At 48.0% G+C, this 17,089-nt stretch overlaps 1 protein-coding gene across 1 annotated transcript in view; it reads left to right on the top strand.

The window, feature by feature from the left end:
- Positions 1–5,890: 5,890 nt before the first annotated feature.
- Positions 5,891–17,089, top strand: part of ABHD17C (abhydrolase domain containing 17C, depalmitoylase) — a 59,222-nt gene continuing 48,023 nt past the window's right edge. Inside the window, exon 1 of the mRNA XM_073618472.1 lies at positions 5,891–6,577. Within this exon, the coding sequence (XP_073474573.1) occupies positions 6,015–6,577 (563 nt within the window). The 5' untranslated portion in view covers positions 5,891–6,014. The remainder of the gene's footprint in view (positions 6,578–17,089) is intronic.

The raw sequence follows: 17,089 nt of genomic DNA, 5'->3' as shown, positions 1-17,089 counted from the left end.
AACTGATGGGGAGCAATGATAGGTGACCCTGATGATGAGGCACTGATGGGCGCTGATTGGCAGCACTGATGGGAACTGATTAGCAGCACTGGTGGGCAATGTTGGGACTGATGTCCCTTTAACAGAAGCTGGTTATCAGCTTTCTTAATCTCTCCTCACGTGACAGCGTGAGGAGAGAAAAGCCGATAATTGGCTTCAGTTTACATCGTGTGATCAGCTGTCATTGGCTGACAGCTGATCACATGGTAAAGGGCCGCTGTGATTGGCCCTTTACCCTGATCTGCGATCAGCCAAGCCTGAAGCACTTGGCAATCACAGAGCATGCCGCCCGCACACCGCAGGGGGCGTGTGGGCAGCGTGAGCATGGGAGGATGTCTATGTACGCCCTCCCAGCATTGTAAGCCTACGCCATCGTTCGGCTATAGCGCGGGCAGGAACTGGTTAAAGCCCAACCGAACTTTCAGTTTATATCAGCAAAATACATTTCTGCACATAAAAACAAAAAGTATTACATTTTATTTTCTTTAGAAAGCAAGCCCAACATAAATAGAAAAGTCTGTCCTCTGCCAGCATACTGCAGAGAAGGAAACTTGTTGTCTGTGGGAGCAGTGGTCTCTCTGCATAGGTCAGACACAACCTTTGCTGAGTCACAGGTAGAGTTCTCCAATCAGCAGGGAGAATTATTGCAATGGTATAGGTCTATCTGATTGCAACACTATAGGTCTGACACAGCAGAGATGTGTTAGACCAGTGGTTCTCGACTCCTGTCCCCAGGACCCACTAACAGGCCAGATTTTAAGTATTTCCTTGGGGAGATGCAGACTAGAATACTGCAATTAGGGCGGCTAAGATAGAACATGAAAGACACATAGCGGAGGAGCGCAAATAAAATCCCAAGAAATTAATTAAGTATGTAAACAGTAAAAAAGGGAGAACAGACCATATTGGCCCCATAAAGATTGAGGAAGGACATCTGGTTACAAAGGATGGAGAGATGGCGAAGGTATTGAATTTATTCTTCTAAGTCTTCACGAGGGAATCGGGGGGCTTCAGTCACCAAAACTGCAGTGTTTATCCTCATGACACAACACAGAAAGCACCTCCATGGTTAACAGAGGACAGAAATAAAATTAGACTTGGGAAACTTAACATTAATAAATCACCGGGACCAGATGGCTTGCAACTGAGGGTACTTAGGGAACTCAGTCAAGTAATTGCCAGACCATTGTTCCTAATTTTTACTGACAGTCTACTAACTGGAATGGTACCAGCTGATTGGAGAAAAGCCAATGTAGCACCAACATTTAAAAAGGGCACAAAATACATCCCTTTGAATTACAGACCAGTTAGCCTAACATCAATAGTATGCAAGCTCTTGGAGGGGATGATAAGGGACTATATACAAGATTTTAGTAATAAGAACGATATCATTAGCAGTAATCAGCATGGATTCATGAAGAATCGTTCTTGCCAAACCAATCTATTAACCTTCTATGAGGAGGTGAGTTGCCATCTAGATAAAGGAAGGCCCGTAGACGTGGTGTATCTGGATTTTACAAAAGCATTTGACACAGTTCCCCATAAACGTTTACTGTACAAAATAAGGTCCGTTGGCATGGACCATAGGGTGAGTACATGAATTTAAAACTGGCAACAAGGGCGAGTTCAGAGGGTGGTGATAAATGGGGAGTACTCGGAATGGTCAGGGGTGGGTAGTGGGGTCCCCCAGGGTTCTTTGCTGGGACCAATCCTATTTAATTTGTTCATAAACGACCTGGAGGATGGGATAAACAGTTCAATCTCTGTATTTCTGGACAATACTAAGCTAAGCAGGGCAATAACTTCTCCACAGGATGTGGAAGACTTGTAAGAAGATCTGAACAAATTAATGGGGTGGGCAACTACATGGCAAATGAGGTTTAATGTAGAAAAATATAAAATAATGCATTTGGGTGGCAAAAATATGAATGCAATCTATACACTGGGGGGAGAACCTCTGAGGGAATCTAGAATGGAAAAGGACCTGGGGGTCCTAGTAGATGATAGACTCAGCAATGGCATGCAATGCCAAGCTGCTGCAAGCAAAGAAAACAGAATATTGGCATGCATTAAAAAGGGGATTAACTCCAGAGATAAAATGATAATTCTCCCGCTCTACAAGACTCTGGTCCGGCCGCACCTAGAGTATGCTGGCCAGTTCTGGGCACCAGTCCTCAGGAAGGATGTACTGGAAATGGAGCGAGTACAAAGAAGGGCAACAAAGCTAATAAAGTGTCTAGAGGATATTAGTTATGAGGAAAGGTTGCGAGCGCTGAACTTATTCTCTCTGGAGAAGAGACGCTTGAGAGGGGATATGATTTCAATATACAAATACTGTACTGGTGACCCCACAATAGGGATAAAACTTTTTCAGGGAAGGGAGTTTAACAAGACTCGTGGCCACTCATTAAAATTAGAAGAAAAGAGGTTTAACCTTAAACTATGTAGAGGGTTCTTTACTGTAAGAGTGGCAAGGATGTGGAATTCCCCTCCACAGGCGGTGGTCTCAGCGGGGGGGCATTGATAGTTTCAAGAAACTATTAGATAAGCACCTGAATGACCGTAACACACAGGGATATATAATGTAATACTGACATATAATCACACACATAGGTTGGACTTGATGGACTTGTGTCTTTTTTCAACCTCACCTACTATGTAACTATGTAACGAAGTCCGTTTGACAGAAGTGGATCATTAGATTGACTTCTGTTGAGCAGCAGTTGCCCAAATGGATTGAAATAATTTCCGGTTCCTGCTGTGCTGTCTGAAGATCAGGATAAACAGCTGGTAAGGCCATCCATAAAATCATCCTGTACAATGAAAGAACAAGCCCAACTGAACTGAAGCTAAATTCCTCCCAAAGGCATCAAAACAAAAGATGCCAAAAGTCACGCAGTTCATTTTCATTAGCAAACAGCCACAGCCTGAGCAGGAAAAACTGTTTCCTGCCAGCCTGCTGCAGAGTTGGGACCCTAAAGCACCATTCATATCTGGGCGTTTTGGTATCGCAGCAGAATCGCTGCAATTCTGATCTCGAACAGAGAAAGTTTCCCTAGTGGACTTTAAAGGCACATATGAAAAGACATATAGGAAAATGTATAATAAGTAAATAGTAGTATTATACTTATTTACTTAAACTACTATTTACTTATTATATATTTTCCTATATGTCTTTTCATATGTGCCTTTAAAGTCCACTAGGGGAACTTTCTCTGTTCAAATTCTTGTTTTAGGATGTGGCACAACTCTAATTAGCCGGCCAACAACCCCTGTTTTCAATTCTGATCTCGAAAAGGCACTACAATGGGAAAACATTGGCACCTAAAATGCAGTGCGGTTTTGCTGCGATTCATCGCGCAGCAAATCCTATCGCTTAAAGCTTGTCACCCAAAAAGGAGCAGGAGCTTCTGTTGGACGACAAGCTTCACAGGATGCAATTTGCCGCAATTGCTGCGCTATAAATTGTGCAACAATTGTGGCAAAACCGAACTGCGTTTTAGGTGCCATTGAAAATATTGGCACTTGAACCCGTGTTTTGCCATTGTAGTGCGTTTTGAGATCGTGGGCAGAATTGCTGCGATTCTGCTGCGATCCCTAAAACGCTCAGGTGTAAATTAAGATTATTACTTGGTATGTTCGGATGTAGTGACTGTGTGACTTACACCCCTTCCTCCCACATGACATCACTGGTGCTCGATGATTGGCCCCTTAGGCAACCAGTGCTGCCACATTAAGGGCAGAGAGATAGTTTTGTACCCTGTGTAAGCTCCAAGTTGTGACCAAGAGATAATTCTTCTCTTTACTTCTGATGGCCAAAAAAGAGCAACAGAGCAAAAACAAGGTGAGTATAAGCAGATGACTGAGCTCCCAATTAAGTGAACCTGTTGCTTTGCCTTACGCTGACAAAGCACATTTCACGTTAAGCTATGTCTGTATAGGGGGGACATGTATCGGGCGTTTCCGACACTCTCCAAGACCCTCACAATGACTCAGTAGATACTTATCCTTTGACAAGCTTTTTTTGCTGCTTTGCTCTGGGGATCCCCATTGCTGGGAGAGTGTTCAGGGTGGAGCTGAGCAGAGAAGGGGCGATCGGTGCGTTCATCTTCTTCCAACGCCCTTGGAGACCTAACCACAGGAATAAAAAGACACATCCAGCCAGGAGACACTTCAAGGGATAACTGGAGAATTTGCCATACTCTGTTCTGATGGACTTACATGGAAACAACCCCAATAAAAGGAGACAGATGGCGACCAAACCATGACAAGGGGAGAGCCGGACCCAAGAGTGCCTTCTAATAGTTCTTTGAATCGTTGACTGAGAATAAATGTACAAATAAAGTTAATATGAAGTCTGAGCTTCGATTTGCAGACCTCTTCCAGGCTGGTGACTCTCCATCACCCCCCTGCACTGGGCTCACTGCACTCCTTCTCTATCACTTAGCCATCCTGGGCTCACTGCACTCCCTCTCCATCACCCCCTGTGTTGGGCTCACTGTGCTCCCTCTCTATCAACCCCCAACCTTGTGTTGGGCTCACTGCAGTCCTTCTCCATCACTCCCCTGTACTGGGCTCACTGCACTCCCTTTTCATCACCCTCACCTTGTGCTGGGCTCACTGCACTCCCTCTCCTTCACCCCTATGTACTGGGCTCACTGCACTCCCTCTCTATCACTCCCTCTGTGCTGGGCTCACTGCACTGCCTCTCCATCGCCCCCCTTGTCCTGGGCTCACTGCACTCCCTCTTCATTGCCCCCCTTGTGTTGGGCTCACCGCACTCCCTCTCCATCGCCCCCCTTGTGCTGGGCTCACTGCACTCCCTCTCCATCGCCCCCCTTGTGCTGGGCTCACTGCACTCCCTCTCCATCGCCCCCCTGTCCTGGGCTCACTGCACTCCCTCTCCATCGCCCCCCTGTCCTGGGCTCACTGCACTCTATTACCCCCTGAGCTGGGCTCACTGCATTTCCTCTCCATCGCCCCCCTGCACTGGGCTCACTGCACTCCTCCATCACTTAGCCATCCTGGGCTCACTTCACTACTTATCCATTACTCCCCTGTCCTGGGCTCACTGCAGTCCATCACCCCCTGAGCTGGGCTCACAGTACTCCCTCTCTATCACCCACCTGCACTGGGCTCACTGCACTCCCTCTCCATCGCCCCCCTGTCCTGGGCTCACTGCACTCCCTCTCCATCGCCCCCCTGTCCTGGGCTCACTGCACTCCCTCTCCATCGCCCCCCTGTCCTGGGCTCACTGCACTCCCTCTCCATCGCCCCCCTTTCCTGGGATCACTGCACTCTATTACCCCCTGAGCTGGGCTCACTGCACTCCCTCTCCATCGCCCCCCTTTCCTGGGATCACTGCACTCTATTACCCCCTGAGCTGGGCTCACTGCATTCCCTCTCCATCGCCCCCCTGCACTGGGCTCACTGCACTCCTCCATCACTTAGCCATCCTGGGCTCACTTCACTACTTATCCATTACTCCCCTGTCCTGGGCTCACTGCATTCCATCACCCCCTGAGCTGGGCTCACAGTACTCCCTCTCTATCACCCACCTGCACTGGGCTCACTGCACTCCCTCCCTCACCCCCCTGTTCTAGGCTCACTGCACTTCTTGTCTCTCATCCATGAGCAGAGCTCTCTCTCCACCACTCCCTGTACTAGACTCACTGTACTCCCTCCCCATCATTCCTTTGTTCTAGGCTCCCTGCACTCCTGTACCATTCTCCTGAGTGGTGCCCCCCCCCAGTGGTCCCCTCACCCTCTGAGTCCTCCCCCATAGGGTGCAGTACCGTCTCCGCCGTGCTAGGGGGCAGCACCTCCCTTCGCTCTCTGTCCCCGCGGCAGGTCGGGCTGGTCTCCGTGGTTTCCCCGGAAGCAGGCAGTAGGCCGGGCGGGAGTCCCATGTCCGGTTGTCAGCAGGCCCGGTGTGTGTGAGACATTCTCGGGGGTGCCCTCCTCCTCCGTCCCCAATGCCCGAGCAGGGTCCGAGGATGAACGGCTTCTCTCTGGGGGAGTTGTGTTGGCTCTTCTGCTGCCCGCCGTGCCCGAGCCGTATCGCCGCCAAGCTGGCCTTCCTCCCCCCGGAGCCCACCTACACGGTGCGGGAGACCGAGGTGACGGCGGGGGGAGGAGGAGGTCAGACGTCGGCGGAGGGTGAGGTGGTGGTGGGGGGAGGAGGTGAGGCTCCGGTTCCCCCCCCGTGTAGTTTACACCTGACGGAGCGGGCGGACTGGCAGTATTCTCAGCGGGAGTTGGACGCGGTGGAGGTGTTCCGGTGGAGGACGGAGAGGGGGAGTTGTCTGGGTTGTATGTTCGTCCGATGTGCCCCGGGGAGCCGATACACCCTGCTCTTCTCACACGGGAACGCCGTGGATCTGGGACAGATGTGTTCCTTCTATATCGGCCTGGGATCCCGGATCAACTGCAACGTCTTCTCCTACGACTACTCCGGGTACGGGGTGAGCTCCGGCCGGCCCAGCGAGAAGAACCTCTACGCCGACATCGAGGCCGCCTGGCATGCCCTCCGCACCCGGTGTGTATACAAGGGGGACCGGGGGGTGTATACAGGGGGACCGGGGGGTGTATACAAGGGGGACCGGGGGGGTGTATACAAGGGGGACCGGGGGGTGTATACAAGGGGGACCGGGGGGTGTATACAAGGGGGACCGGGGGGTGTATACAAGGGGGACCGGGGGGTGTATACAGGGGGAATGGGGGGGTGTATACAAGGGGGACCCGGGGGGGTGTATACAAGGGGGAGGTGTATACAAGGGGGACCCGGGGGGGTGTATACAAGGGGGAGGTGTATACAAGGGGGACCGGGGGGGTGTATACAAGGGGGACCGGGGGGGTGTATACAAGGGGGACCCGGGGGGGTGTATACAAGGGGGAGGTGTACACAAGGGGGACGGGGGGGTGTATACAGGGGGACGGGGGGGTGTATACAAGGGGGACCCGGGGGGGTGTATACAAGGGGGACCCGGGGGGGTGTATACAAGGGGGACCCGGGGGGGTGTATACAAGGGGGACCCGGGGGGGTGTATACAAGGGGGACCCGGGGGGGTGTATACAAGGGGGACCCGGGGGGGTGTATACAAGGGGGACCCGGGGGGGTGTATACAAGGGGGACCCGGGGGTGTATACAAGGGGGACCGGGGGGTGTATACAAGGGGGACCGGGGGGTGTATACAAGGGGGACCGGGGGGTGTATACAAGGGGGACCCGGGGGGGGGTGTATACAAGGGGGACCCGGGGGGGGTGTATACAAGGGGGACCCGGGGGGGGGGTGTATACAAGGGGGACCCGGGGGGGGGTGTATACAAGGGGGACCCGGGGGGGGGGTGTATACAAGGGGGACCCGGGGGGGGGTGTATACAAGGGGGACCCGGGGGGGGTGTATACAAGGGGGACCCGGGGGGGTGTATACAAGGGGGACCCGGGGGGGTGTATACAAGGGGGACCTGGGGGGACCGGGGGGGTGTATACAAGGGGGACCGAGGGGTGTATACAGAGAGGGAGGTGTATACAGGGGGACGAGGACGACTGGGGGGTGTATACAAGGGGGACCGGGGGGTGTATACAGAGAGGGAGGTGTATACAGGGGGACGAGGGGGGATTGGGGGTGTATACAGGGGCAGGGGGCCTGGGGGTTGTATCTGGGGGGGGGGAATGGGGGTGTATACAGGGGCTACAGAGGGGGGGGCCCGGGGGGTGTATACATGGGGGGAGCGGCAACGACCAGGGGGTGTATACAGGGGGACGACGATAACCGGGGGGGGGGGGTGTATACATGGGGGGGGTGACAACCGGGGGGGCAACTGGGGGGTGTATACATGGGGGGGGCCCAGGGGTGTATACATGGGGGGGGACTGGTGGGATGTATACAGAGAGGGGGGGGTCCAGTTTAAAAAAATAAACAGTTGAGGCCTTACTGCTTTGTGATTTTTGTTGCTTTCAGTTCTAGGTTCTGACATCAAATTATGTGTTGGCTTTTACATTGCAATAAGTGTATCCTACAAAATCTAACGATTTTAATCAGTTCCATAATTTGGGTTTTTACATCTGTTATACAATTTACAAGTAAACATTTAGCCCCGGTTCACACAGGGGTGACTTAGCCGCCTGACAAGTCGCGTCCCATTCTGTACAATGGAACCGTTCTAATAGGAGAGACTCAAGTCGCTCCGACTTAGAAAAAGGTTCCTGTACTACTTTGGGGGCGACTTCAGGCGACTTGCATTGACTTCTATACAGAAGTTGTTTTGCAAGTCGCCGCTGAAGTCGTGTGCAGGTCGCCTCAGAGTCGGCCTGCAAGTCGTGTTGCCCCTGTGTGAATCGGCTTTACTGTACGATAAAGGATTCTCAGAGCAGTACAGGTTATCTAGAGCAGTGGTCATCAACCCTGTCCTCAGGACCCACTAACAGGCCAGGTATTATGTATTACCTTTGGGAGATGCAAACTAGAATACTGCAATCACTGAGCAGCAAATTATATCACATGTTGCAAACCTGGCCTGTTAGTGGGCCCTGAGGACAGGGCTGATGACCACTGATCTAGAGGCTTCCTACCTTTTTAAAGTGATTGTTAAGGCATGAAGGTTTTTTTACCTTCGTGCATTTTATGCATGAAGATAAAAACCTTTTATGTGCTTCATTCCACCCCCCCATGCTTACCCTAGCCCTCTCTCGATCCATAAATGTGCACAAGAGCCTCGGCTCTCCCGGGACTCCCTCTCCTTATTGGCTGAGACAGCTCCCACTGCTGTCAATCAGTCAGTGAGCCAATCAGGAGAGAGCAGGGGCGGTGCCAAGGCACGGCTCCGTGTGTTATGGATGTATAGAGTGGGACTAGGGATCGAGCACGCAGCGGTGCCCCCAAAGCAAGTGGCTTGCTATTGGAGGCATAGGTCAAGGGGGAGGGTCAGGAGCGCTGGTGGGGGACCTGAGAAGAGGAGGATCCGGGCTGCTGTGTGCAAAACCATTACACAGAGAAGGTAAGTATAACATGTTTCTTAAAGCCAAACCTTTAATTCCATATTTTGCTGTTTGTAAATTTCAGGTTGCTGCGATCTCTAATGAGGTTCTTCAACAATGAAAATAAATAAGTAGTACCGTTTTGCCTCTATAATTAAATTCTGTACTTGTACCTGCTAAATATGCTGCAGAAATCTCCTTCCACTGAGTCTGGCTGAAGCTGCTGCCTGTTTACTTCCTGGATTTACACAGACACACCTCCAGCTCTGCAGCTTTGCAGCTCTCAATGACCCTCTTATGACTCATCCCCTCCCCTCCTCCCTTCCTGGTAAACTCTCAGGAGAGTGAGAGAGAGAGCGGTGTATGATGTCATAACCCTAGGCTTTTTTCCAGACAAATAGCAAGTGGGTTGTATAAGGTATTTACTGGCAGAAAAAAAAAAATGTTTTATTATGCAAACAAGGGCAGAAGATTTAATAGATGGAAAGATAAAAAAAGACTGAAGTTCACCTTTAACCCCCGGAAAGGGCAAAACGCATTTTGAGGCATTCTCTACAGATGGATAGCAAAGCCATCTTTTACTCATTTCATTCGCATGCAGCAGGGAGGCGGAGTCTGTGTGCAGACGGCCACCATTTTTGTTGAGGTTTTTCAACAGGCTGTGAAAAGATGAAAAGGATCCCCAGCGTTCCACATGCTGGCTACAAAAAAATTAAAAATTAGGATACCTCAAATAAATGTTATTTCTAAAGGCTACAGCCTCTCTGTGTTTGGAATGAATTACACTACTCAAAGGTTTTTAGATTCTTATTTTTTTTACATTTTTTTATAGGGCTTGTTTACACTTGTGGTTGGGGACAGTAAAAAAAAAAAAACATGGCTGAGCTGTGTTTTACTGCCTGGGTGGCGGTTTCCCAGCATCTTGGGCAAAGCACAGCTAACACGTGTTTGTGCGGTGTTAGCTGGCTTCACTATAGACCTCTTTGAGGTCCTGTGGTTTTGGTGTGGTTTCAGAAAGCGCACCAAAGATGCAGGAGTTTTGGTGATGATGTTTAGGGGATTAAAACAGGTGAGGAGAAGGTGATGTGTCGCCTCTTCACAGATTGTCAAATGCCTTTGAAAAGCGACCCAACTGCAGTCTTTGCTGCTAGTGTAAAGAAGGCCTAATGCAGCGTACACACGATCGGACTTTCCGGCATACTTGGTCCGGCGTACCGGAGTCCGTCGGACAATTAGATCGTGTGTGGGCTCCAGTGGACTTTTTTTTTTTTCTCAAAAGTTTGACGGACTTCGATTTGAAACATGTTTCAAATCTGTCCGACGGACTCGAGTCCGGTCGAAAAATCCACTCGTCTGTATGCTAGTCTGAGGGACAAAAACCCACGCTAGGGCAGCTATTGGCTGCTGGCTATGAACTTCCTTATTTTAGTCTGGTCATACGTCATCGCGTACGAATCCGTCGGACTTTGGTTGATCGTGTGTAGGCAAGTCCGTTCATTCGGAAAGTCCGTCAAAGTCCGCCGGACAAAGTCTGCTGTAAAGTCCGCTTGTGTGTACGCGGCATTAGACTCCTACGGTGTGTCAAATAGCAGGTTCCTCATTGGATGCCATCATGGCTACTGACTTCTAGTCACTGCAAAAGACACCACTGGCTTCAAAAGGTGGAGGGGACACTTTTACACACCCAGGAGTTTCCGAAAACCAGTCACTGGGCAGAAAAGTATAATTCTTTGCAGGGTTCACTGACAGTCACATTGAACCCATCTCTGAGCAAAACTTGCATGCTCCGTCTCCACCCCACTTAAAGAGGGAGTCCACCTAAAAAAAAAATTATTAAAAGTCAGCAGCTACAAATACTGCAGCTGCTGACTTTTAATAAATGGACACTTACCTGTCCTGGAGTCCCAGCGATGTCAGCAGCCGAAGCCGATCAATCGCTCGGCTGCCGCTGCCGCCATTCTCTGTGAGGGAATCGGGAAGTGAAGCGTTGCCACTTCACTTCCAGGTTCCCTACTGCACATGCACGAGTCGTGTAGCGCGTCCTAAGTGGTCCCCGCTATCTCCTGGGACCTGTGTGTTTCCCAGGAAACGGGGGATGGGGGGGGGGGGGGGGCGGGATGGGGCGTGACTCCTGCAGGAGCCTATTCCAGGAACAGGAAGTGGGTGCAAATACCTGTAGTAGTCAGGTTTCTGCACCCCCTCCCCCCTGAAAGGTGCCAATTGTGGCATCGGAGGGGGGGAGGAATCAGATGAGCAGAAGTTTCACTTTTGGGTAGAACTCCGCTTTAAGGGTACATCATCAGGTTGTCCTGAACTCTCAGGAGATGAATGGGCTTTCTCTCTAAAGAGTGACGAGGTCCTGGAAGTGAGGGGAGGAGGAGAGAGCTGCAGTTGGACTTTAAACCTTACAAATTCTCTTGAATTTCCTAAAACTTGCTTAAAGTGGTTGTAAAGGCTCAAGGTTTGTTACCTTCAGGCATTCTGTGTGCTGCAGCCCTCCCAATACTTGAGCCCCATCACGATCCAGAGATGTGCACCAGAGCCTGGGATCTCCGGGGGCTTTCCCTCCTCATTGGCTGAGACAGCGCTGCTGTCAAGCAAAACCAGTAAGCCAATGATAGGTGACAAGGCCAACACAGAGCAGCAGCAGCTCGGGAGCAAGCCTGCTCCAGTGCCCCCTTTAGCAAGCTGCTACATGTGGGGGTGGGAAATAGGGGTCAGGAGCGCCTGTGGGGGACCCAAAATGAAGAGGATCGGGGCTGCTCTGTGCAAAACTGCTGCACAGAGCAGGTGAGTATAATGGGTTTTTTTTTGTTAAGAAACAAGTTGCCTTTAATATCACTTTAAAGTAGTAATACAAAATAAGGTAGTACTGAGTATTACCAGGGAGGCGGACTTTTTAGGTTAAAACAGTGGAGAAGATATAGCAGTATAAAAAATATACATTTATTGAAAAATACAAATGTCTAAAAAACAAAATGACAGTTGTAACATAAAGCATGTATGATTATTGTGCAGGGCTCACTGCACAATAATCATAGATGCTTTATGTTACAACTGTCATTTTGTTTTTTAGACATTTGTATTTTTCAATAAATGTATATTTTTTATACTGCTATATCTTCTCCACTGTTTTAGCCTAAAAAGTCCGCCTCCCTGGTAATACTCAGTACTACCTTATTTTGTATCCTCAATGTTTTATGTGGCTTATCTCTGGTGCACTTTCCTCCCCTTACTTTAAAGTAGTACTATAGGCAAAACTCATTTTTTCATTTTGGATAGAGTAGGGGAAGGGTTATATAACCTCTGTCAGATTTTTGTTTCACCATCTGTGAAATAACTGCAAATAAAGGAATTCTTTGGGGACCCCCCAGATGACCAGAACTCGTGTCCCCATTGGAAGATCTCCATTCTATTACTTTTTTGGGGCGGGCAACCCAACATTTGGGGTTTTCTTTTACTTTCAATGATAATGGTAAACATAACAAATGGAGAGAGTGAATCTCCCCGGGGGGGGGGGGGGGGGGGGGGGCGCAGAAAGCAATAAATACGTTCTAATCCCTCTCCACTCTATCCAAAATGGAAAAAAAAAATTGCCTTTAGCTTTACTTTAATATTTAAATAGTGGCAACAGAGTTGTCTGTCTGACATCTGTGACCTGCTATAGTCTTGAGGCACATTTTTTTTTTGCGTTCTTTATGTCAGTCTTTCAATATAGCTGTTTTGTGGTGTTTCTGGTATTGTCAGTAGGTGGATATATTTTGTGGTGTGTGTGTGTGTGTGAGAGCCTTCTTGGTTTCTGATCTGTGGTGTTAATATCGGTGGCTTATATTTCTACTGCTGGAAAAGCCAGATGTGGCCAGGATTACCAATGCTCTCACTCGGGTGGATATTTGTGTAGGTTTTATTGTATTACTTTTTGCTGAGGATTTCATACGAATTGCATTTTGGTTTAATTTCCCCCAACATTCAACACTTCCACGGTAAATAAAAGGGCAAAGGTAGACTTTGTAATGATCTTCTTGCACTAAATTCCCATGACTTTGCTTTGTGTGTCCCTTAGGTATGAGTAATTGTTTTAATGACGTTAATAGGATGTGCGAGCCTTTTTATGGAAGGAAGCGCATGCATTCTTGTATCCACATATCCATCATTGTGAATAAGATGAGCATCCTGACCCACTGACCACGTTTGACATCACAGAGAGGTCACAGATTGACCTACAACATATTGACTAGCCGAGGTGCCTCATATGCTGCTGTGTAACAGATTATTCTTTAATGCAGGTAATACTTTCCTGCTTCTGAGTTGGCTTAAAGCGACACTAAATAATATCCTTTCTCTCCAAAGATAATCCATGCACATCCACTACTTAATGACTAAGCCTTTTTCTGACACTTGTTGCTTACAAGTTAAAATCAGTGTTTGCTAGAAAATTACATGGAACCCCCAAACAATAAATAAATTATATATATATATATATATATATATATTATACATACATTTTTTAGCAGAGACCCTAGAGAATGAAATGGCGGCCGTTGCAATATTTTATGTCACACTGTATTTGCGCAGCCGTCTTACAAATGCAATTCTTTGGGAAAAAATACACTTTCATAAAAAAAAAAACAACAGTAAAGTTAGCCCAATTTTTTGGTATAATGTGAAAGATGTTACGCTGAGTAAATGGTTACCTTACATGTCATGCACACACTCATGGAATGGCAACAAACTACGGCACTTAAAAATCTTTATAGGCGAGGCTTTTAAAAAAAAAAATTAACGGTCACCTGTTTAGAGTTACAGAGGAGGTCTAGGGCTCGAATTATTGCTCTCGCTCCAACGATCGCAGCGATAACTCACATGTGTGGTTTGAACACTGTTTACATTTGCGCGTGCGACTTACGTATGCGTTCACTTCTGTGCGCAAGCACGGAGGCATGGGGCGCTTTCAAAAAAAATTTTTTTTTTCTTGTCCCTTTTATTTTTTGCTAGAATCTTTATTTCAGTTTTCAAAAAGAAAGGTTTGACATACAATAGATAAAAAAAGGGGTGGGGGATAGAGTAGTGAACCATGCATTACCGGTCTGCTATATTAGATTCAGAAAAGCCTTTCTTACATACATAAGCAGCAGATGATTCCAACTTTTGTAAACAATATAACATGGGGGGGTGTTGTGTGTATTAAAACTAGAATAGCATATTGGGGTTACGTACGCATGAGCGACTCTAGACGTTGCGTGCCGGCTATAGCATGGGGAAAGGAGTAAAGGGGGATATAGAAGATGTAAGACGGCAAGAGAAGGGAATAGAGATGAAAAAAAACAGGCAGTTGAGGGCAAGGGCCCTATAAACACTGAAAACGGGAAGAAACTTCTAGCATTTTATCTAGATTTATGAATAGTGCTAAAAAAAATATTTCGGGGGTCCGTAACACGCAGGCCTCAGCCTCTAACTGAATTACTAGAGAACGTTACTGTTTAGATCTCCGTTACTACCGACCAGGGCACAAAGAATCTAAAGGTAGTTGGCTATGGCACTGATGACGTATTAAAGTTGTAATGTATCCAGGTGGCCCATATACTATAAAAATTTTCATATCTATCCTTGCACGTTGCCATCCATTCCTCCGCTACCATGATATTATTAACCAGTCGAATCCAGTCAGATCTTCCAGGAACATGAGGCGAATTCGGTCGGACGGAGCTCAACTCACACATGTCCACTCGCCTGCATGCCGCGGCCACGCCCCTTCTTGTCCCTTTTTTACATTTTTATTTTTGATCCTTTGTTGCTGCCACATGTAATATAAACATCCCTTGTGACGGCAATAGTCAGGTGTCAGGTATTTTTTTGGAGGGATCTGGGGTCCCTTGGAGGCATCACCCTGGTACAACCACTTGAAGCAGAATGACTTGCAGGTACATGATTTTGCAGAAAGTGGTTAAAGTGGTTGTGAAGGCACAAGGTTTTTATTCTTCATGCATTCTATGCATGAAGGTAAAAAACCTGTGTGCGGCAGCCCCTCTTAACACTTACCTGAGCCCCATCTCGAGCCAGCGATGTCCAGTAGAGTCTTGCCTCTCTGGGGACTCGCACTCCTGGTTGGCTTTTGGCAGCAGTGAGATCCATTGGCTCCTGCTGCTGTCAATCAGGAGATGGAGGGGGCAGGGCCAAAGTGCAGCTCCATTTCTGAATGGAGACACAGAGCAACGGCTCAGCTTTGGTGCCCTCATAGAAAGCTGCTTTCTATGGAGGCACTTGGCAGGATGGAGGGGCCAGGAGTGCCGACATGGGACCTGAGAAGAGGAGGATCTTCTAGTCATTTCATGACTAGGGTGGCTCCGTTCCCACATGGATGATGAATGTAGCCACCTTTCTAACAGCAGAAAAAAACAGGAATTTGGAGAAGGCTGAGAGCGATAGGTGTTTTTTGAGTAAGGAATACATACTTTATTTTTTTTGCTGTAAACCACAATTTAGTGTTTCCTTTCACTTTACTGTAAATGTTTTATAGCTCCCTGTTTACATTTGCTGCTATGATCTGTCATATAGCAGCTGTTGAACCTGTGCAGTGATAACTGTATTGTCTGTGTCATCGATGTTACACCTACAATAATATGCAGGGATGAATAATTGTTTAGCTGGAAAGCTCCCACTGCACCTATCACTAGTGATTTATGGAGCAATTCTGACTGAGCCTGTGGCCTGTTCATCATGTATTCTATAGCATGGTGATCTCTTGCAACTAAAGCAGCCTGTCTGCTGACTCTGTTTCCCCCATCCACACATTTGAGGTAGATTGGGGGAATCCTCCCGCTGAGCTGTTGTATTCTGACAGAGGGGAGAATTCATCAGCATTGCAGACTATAGACAGCAGCAAAAATCCAACAGGGTGGTTGTACAGAGGTTGATACGACAATACTGTTGAGATCCTTCCTTAATGTGGCGCAGTGCTCCCCCATGAGCAGATAGCGGCAATAGCATGCTACTGGCTGACTCTGGGTCACAGGAGAACAGTAAATGTATTCCAGTGACATAAGAGAAATATAGCCAAAAAAGCTTTGGTTATACTTCTACTTTTCTATTTCACATTGATGGGGAGGGGTAGGCATCAAACAAGGCTCCCAAATATTTAAAAGAGAAAAAAAATACCGTTAAATGGCAAAGACATATTCTTGCTTGGCGTGTTTAATATTGTACAGGCAAGGATGATAGTCCACATTTTACATCATTTTGCAGATCACATGTTCTCTGTTAAGTTGGTGTATTGTGGACCAGAATCTTCAATTTGCAGAAAATTTTTATTGAACTAGAATGAGGCACAGAAAGTAGTGGCAAACTAGTAAATGTTTTCTTTCTAAGATTTTGATCCGTTCAAACACTATTCTAGTAAGGGAGTTGTATGGTGTGTGTGTTAGTGCTGCTGGCAATCGAAGGGTTAAAATCTGGCACTGTCAGGGTTTGTCGCTAACTGATTGTCTGGGATTGAACCTAACTGACGCTAACTAGCTAACCCGTGACACTGAATACAGTGGTCAGAAAAAAAGATCCGTACACTATACTAATGCCACAGTGACAGGGAGTGAAAGGGTTAACTGGGGGTGATCAAGGGGTTAAACCTTCCTGGGCCTTCCTCTAACTGCCCCAACGCTATTTAGTGTCACAAGTGACACCAGTACAGTGATCAGTGAAAAAAATCTGAAAACTGCACTTGGTGGCACTGTGACAGGGAGTGAAGGGTTAACAGGGGGCGATCGGGGGGTTAATAGTGTGCCTATGTGTCCTGGTGTTCGTGTAGTACTTGGTGTACTCACAGTAGATGTCTTCTCCTCTTACACTGGAACCAAAAAGGGCTTCACGAGGGGAGATGACATTTCCTCTGCCTGTGTTTACATTACAAAGGCAGAGGAGGCATTTCATTCGCCAGAACCCGAACAGCGGGTCCAGGCCAGAAATCATTGGCCTGGGCCTGTAAATCGATCAGTTCTGTAACAAATTTGATCGCTATAGCCATCTTTGTCTCTTCATCACTCAGCCCCAGCCCTGCCTGTATATGACACATGGGACG

Source organism: Aquarana catesbeiana, linkage group LG03 (genome assembly GCF_042186555.1).
Source record: "Aquarana catesbeiana isolate 2022-GZ linkage group LG03, ASM4218655v1, whole genome shotgun sequence".
Lineage (NCBI taxonomy): Eukaryota > Metazoa > Chordata > Amphibia > Anura > Ranidae > Aquarana > Aquarana catesbeiana.
This window is presented reverse-complemented; position numbering and strand designations above follow the sequence as displayed.